This window comes from Mus pahari, chromosome 3 (genome assembly GCF_900095145.1).
Source record: "Mus pahari chromosome 3, PAHARI_EIJ_v1.1, whole genome shotgun sequence".
NCBI classification, from domain to species: domain Eukaryota; kingdom Metazoa; phylum Chordata; class Mammalia; order Rodentia; family Muridae; genus Mus; species Mus pahari.
In genome coordinates this window covers 59,333,050-59,338,457 of record NC_034592.1, presented here as the reverse complement: position 1 = coordinate 59,338,457, position 5,408 = coordinate 59,333,050, and the positions used below count along the sequence as shown (strand labels likewise).

Sequence of the window (5,408 nt, the reverse complement as noted above, 5' to 3'; positions counted from 1 at the left end):
AAAAAGATCTTCAAGGGAGCTTTGTCACAGAGAATATTTGGAGTTTTCCCTGTGGACCAGCTGAGATAAAGTTGGCCAGAACAAATGATGTCTAGGAGATTAATTAGATATTTGATAAGACATGAATCCCTAATAAGGGAATACAAGGCACAGGGGGCTGCTGTGTGCTCTAAGTCAAAATTAATAACATTTAACAAGATTTTCATTTAGGCATGAAATGTCTTTTCCGGGGTATTGACTCTAGCGATTTATTCCCCAGAGATGCCTCCCAACGTAGAGGGCCTTGGAAACTAAAAGATATTTTTTCCTAGAAAGATTTTTCCCCCCAACAGATTGTTTTAAAATCAGTTTTAAAAAACAAACCCACCAATTTTCTCTGAGCCCTCCGGGAGATGGGTACCTCCCCAGCTAAAACTCAGAAGACCTGGCTTTTTAAAAAAGGCGATCCAAAGATTTAAAATGTCACCTTTTGCAAGCCCTTCCATTAAGTAATACAACTACACATTCTTATAACCCAATTTAATTTATGCTGTTGATATACAAATAAATAGTTTTGACTTCTCAAAAAATGTATGTGTGTTATGGCTTTTGCAACCCACATAAACTTCATTGCCTACAACTAACATTAAGGGAATTTGTTTCCCAACCAAAAAATATAGTTGATTCCACATTAAAGATTATTGAGGGGGAAACAGGATATTTTTTTTTAAAAGGAGTGTTGTTTAGAGTCCTTTAATAACACCAAAGTGAAAATATGATGTCAAGATTCTCTTCATACAGATAAACGCATTTAATTTCTTTAGATGACCTTAACTTACGTGTTTGAGTGAAATGGTAACTCAACATTTTAAATATCTTTTACATATATACTGACTTTCACAAAGTGCATCCGAAAATTAAAAAGAAACTCCCTGAATTTCAGGAATTCACAAAAAAACTATTCGAATGAACATTTACAAGAAAATAAAAGAGAACACAATCCTTTGAACCCTATTTATACAGATGTTATGAAATACAGAGAAACTGTTGCTAGACTTCCAGTTGAAATATCTCACCTTAAGCCTTTTTTGATGCTTCCTTTTTAGAAAAAAAAAAGTCTCATTGTAAGTAGACATCAAGCAGGACTTGGAGATTTTTATATATAATATAATCCACACAAAGGGTCTGTTTTTATAGGTCTCGTTTGTTTTCATTCGAAAGTTCTGACAGTCCTTTGCTGAGTGGTAGATAGTTTTTGTTTTTTGTTTTTGAGAAAGGGACAGAGAAGGATGGTGGGGGGAGTGGGCAGTGGGGGGAGGGGACATTTTCTGTGTATTGCTCTTCTCTGGAGAAGTTTGTTCGAGTGGGTGCCTGTGAGTGCGCGCGCGGGAGTGTGCGTTCTTGCGTTTGTGGATCTCCGGGGTGGTGTGTGTGTGTGTGTGTGTGTGTGTGTGTGTGTGTGTGTAGTTTTGAACCTGCACTTATGTCGGAGGATGGCTCGCTTTTGTTTCTGGACCTCGAGATCGATTCTCATCTGGGCGCAACGGGTTGAGGGCAACTCCGGCGCCGCCAGCAAGCCACCGCCCGGGGTTCCGCGCTGCTCCACCTCGCTCCCAGCCTGGGCTCCGTGGGCTTCTCTGGAGCCCCTGCCCTCCCGTGCGCCCACTCGCTCGCCCTCCGAACCTCTCGCTCGCTCGCTCGCTCGCTCGCTCTGGGTGTCTCTACTCGCTCGCTCGCGCCTCTCCGCCAACCTCTAGGAGTCGTTGGGACCGGTCGCAGCTTCCTTGCCTCCCGCCGAAGCCGCTGCTGCCGCCGCCGCAGCCGCCGCCGCCGCCGCTGCCGCCGCAGCCGCCCGGGCTGCACTGACGCCGGAGTCGTGCAGGATGAGGTCCGGGGACTCGGAGCGGGGCGTCTCCAGGTTGCTGGCGTCCGTGTCACTGTCGCTGCCCTTTTTGCCCCCGCCGCCCCCGTTGTGCGTCTTAATGTGTTTGCTCAGGTGGTCGCTACGCATGAAACGCTTGTTGCACACCGGGCAGGCGAAGCGCTTCTCGCCCGTGTGAGTCCGCAGGTGCCGCTGCAGTTCGTCCGAGCGCGTGAAGCGCTTGCCGCAGAAGAGCCAGTTGCACACGAAGGGCCGCTCGCCCGTGTGCCAGCGCAGGTGCGCCTTCAGGTGCGACGTCTTGCCGTACACCTTGCCGCAGCCCGGGATGTGACAGCTGTGCAGACCCTTGCGGCGTAGGCTCGCCCCCGCCGGACCCAGCCGCTCGGCCTCCTGGCAGTTGGGGCAGTCGCAGGTGGCGCGGCCCGAGTAGCGACGGGCGGAGCGCGCCGAGCTGCCCCCGGCGGCGGCCGCCGCGGCGCCCGAGATCATAGCGCTGGCGGCCGCCGCGGCCACCGCGGCGCTGGAGTCTGAGTAGGAGGGCAGCACCGGCTTGAAGCCGTCCTGGGCCAGCAGGTGCTGGCTGGTGGAGAGCAGGTGCGAGGCGGCGGCGGCCGACGAGCCGAGGCCGGTGGAGCTGAAGGCCGAGTGCGTAAGCGAGCTGAAGTCGGGGTTGTAGGTGCCCAGCTGCGAGTGCAGCGAGGCCTGGGGGGCGCCCGAGTGCAGCGAGCTCTGCAGCCCCCCGGCGGGGTTCTGCACCTCCAGCCAGGACCCGGGGCTGCTGTGCACGTCCCACCACGACGACGCCGCGCCGTTGGTCACCTCGCCCGCCGCCAGCGTCGAGTGGAAGCCCGACTTGTACCACGACTCGTACGGGTGCGCCATGCCCACGCGCGGGTACAGACCGTCGGCCGCCGTCGTGTGCACCTTGGAGATGAAGGCCGACTGGCCGCCCGCCTCCTGCGGGGACACGCCGGCTGCCGCAGCCGCCGCCGCCGCCGAGTTGGAGAAAAGGCCGCCGTAGTCGCTGCTGAAGGCGGACGACGTGGGGGACGTGGAGGCCAGGCAGAAGGCGCTGTTGGCGGCTCCGGAGCCACCCGCCAGGCTGCCCGAGCCGCGGCCGCCCGTGGCCACAGCGAAGCCCGAGAGGCTGGAGCCGAGGTTGCAGCTGGACGAGGAGCGCTTCCAGGGGTGGAAGCCGCCTTTGGCGAAGGCGCTGGACTCGGGCAGGGTCGTCAGGGGGCTCGTGTTGCCGATCTTGTTGCAGGTCGCCGCCAGCATGGCCAACGGGGTCGTTCCGAAGCGTGGCTCTTCCTGGAGTGGGTGGGGTGAGGGGGGGAGCGAGGAGGAGGAGGGCAGGGAGAAGTGGGGGAAGACACAAAGTGCACCGGTGAGCAGCCTCGTTCCCCCGCTCCGATCCCGGATGGCCCTGGCACCCCGGCTCGCGCCTCCTCCCCGCACGCTGGCAGGGGACGCGCCGCGCCCCGCGCAGGACAGAGGCGATCACGAGCGAGGAGGAAAGTTGTTCTTCGGTGAGACTATAGATCAGAAATGCCTCGGTTTTCGCCACCTCGTTCGCTGCCACCCTTGTCTAGAATCAGACTTGGGTTGACGCCATAAGCCTGCTCTTCTCCCAGAAGCCCCCAAGTCGCCCTTCCGGGTGTAGCACGAAGGTAAACACACACAAGAAATAACCGGTGGGGTGGGGGTGGCCAAAACAGCCACCCAGTGCTGGGAGAAAGTTAGAACATTCCTCGAATGAGTGGCTACGACTTGGCTGTTTTCTTTTATAGTTCAGAAACTAGTTTTGATATTTACACACACGCACACGATTATAGAAAGAATCCAAGTATAAGCGGCTCAGTGACTGGCTTTCAAAGTCAAGGGCAAACTGGGGAGCCACGCTAATGTAAGTATTTATTAATGTAACTGCGTGGCCTGCAAAACAAGACTTTCCAGAAAACACTGTAATGTAATGCAACCCCAAACCAGGGAGTGAGGGAGGGGCGGTGTTAAAACCAAGAAGAGAAGAAAAAAAAAAATTCGACTTTGCCTCAAAAACCAGTTAAAAGGGAACTTGCTTAAGACATTCTTTTCTTGCAAAGGCAAAAGGTCCCAGGTTCCAATAACTTGAAAAGATCCGTTCAGGAAATGTAGAAAATGCTAAAAGGAAACTAGAGCTATGGTCTAGCAACAGTTTCTTGAGAGATTCTGACCCAGAGAAGCCATAAGAAAACAAAACAAAAACAAAAAACACCACCAACAACACAAAAACAAAACAAAACAAAAATGAGCAAAGCCTTTGCAGCGAGCGCTTTTTCACTTACCCCAAGTATAGACGTGGCCATAGCAGGTCTTTGGGCTTCGCGGCGAGGCCGGGAGCGGTGTTAAGCCTGGCGGCTGCTGGGAATCACGATTCAGGTCCCGCGCGGCTCCCGCGTCCCGCGCTCGCGCCGAGCGGACTCTGGGCTCCCGCCGGCAAAACTCAGCCTAAGTGCGAGGAGCACCCGCTTTGAAGTGCCGCTGGCTGCGCCTCTCGCCCAATGAGGGCGCAGGCAGAGCAGACGGGAGCTGCCCCACAGCCAATCAGACGCTCCGAGGGGCCCGAGCCCGGGCTCCTGGCGCGTGCCAGTCAAGTCTGCGGGCGTGGGTGGGAGGGGGGCGGGCTAGGGACAGAAGAAATTACAGTGCAATTAAAAATTTACACACACTCACGTACCAAGCCAGGTTTAAGTACCGTTGAGACCAAGCCGCAGGCCCCCACCACTCCCACCGCCCTGGCCACCTTGTTGCTTAGGGCTGACAGTCTTCACTCCCCACTTGTGGGAAAGAAGCAGGAGAGGGACACCCCGACCTAAGGCACAAGTGGAAATGGTCTGCGTTCACTTTGTGTGTACACGTTGTTGCTGCGAAGAACTTGAGCTTGTAGCCATCACTCTTCGATGGATTTTATCCTTGTCTTGGTCGTTCTCCCAGTTTCCTACTCCCACCATATTCATTTTTATGCTCAGAGTCCTATTGAGCAGAGGGCGCAAAGGACAGCAGGGCCTCTCCAGGCAGGTCTACACCCACAGACTTGTTGGGAGAGCCCAGAGCCTGCTGCATCCCGCCTTTTCCCTCCAGCGGTCTAAGTGACTTCCTAATTGTCGCTCTGGCCTCTGACCCAGGGGGTAATACAAGTGCCTATCACACCAGAAGCTCCTGGTGGTAATTGAGGGCACCCTTTGTACAGCTTCGCCAGCGCCTAGATACCAGGTTAACCCAGTTGTCAAATATGACTAAACAGTGGGATGTGCTGATTATCTGCCAGGTTTTGCTGGGGGCTGGCTTGGGGGTGGGAAGCATCAGCCCATACAACACTCTGCACGAAGCCGCTTATTTTCACATTGTAACAACTTTGGAAACGGAGACCCGCACGAGCGGCGTCCGCCCCCCCACCGCCACCCCCGCTGAAGCTGCAGCTTGCACCGCTGTTTGTTTAACCCGGTGGAGATTTGCATGTCGGATATCAGGTTGAAGTCGAGTTTTAGGGGATGTTTATAGAGTCATT

The 5,408-nt window shown here is 54.7% G+C and overlaps 1 protein-coding gene across 1 annotated transcript; it reads right to left on the bottom strand.

Moving 5' to 3' along the window:
• Positions 1 to 716: 716 nt before the first annotated feature.
• Sp9 (Sp9 transcription factor) lies at positions 717 to 4,353 on the bottom strand. The gene is made up of 2 exons (XM_021193155.1): positions 4,186 to 4,353; positions 717 to 3,172 (listed from the first exon to the last, which is right to left on the bottom strand). Exons 1-2 carry the CDS (start codon positions 4,204 to 4,206, stop codon positions 1,733 to 1,735), a joined length of 1,461 nt encoding a protein of 486 aa, XP_021048814.1. The 5' UTR covers positions 4,207 to 4,353; the 3' UTR covers positions 717 to 1,732.
• Positions 4,354 to 5,408: the final 1,055 nt, after the last annotated feature.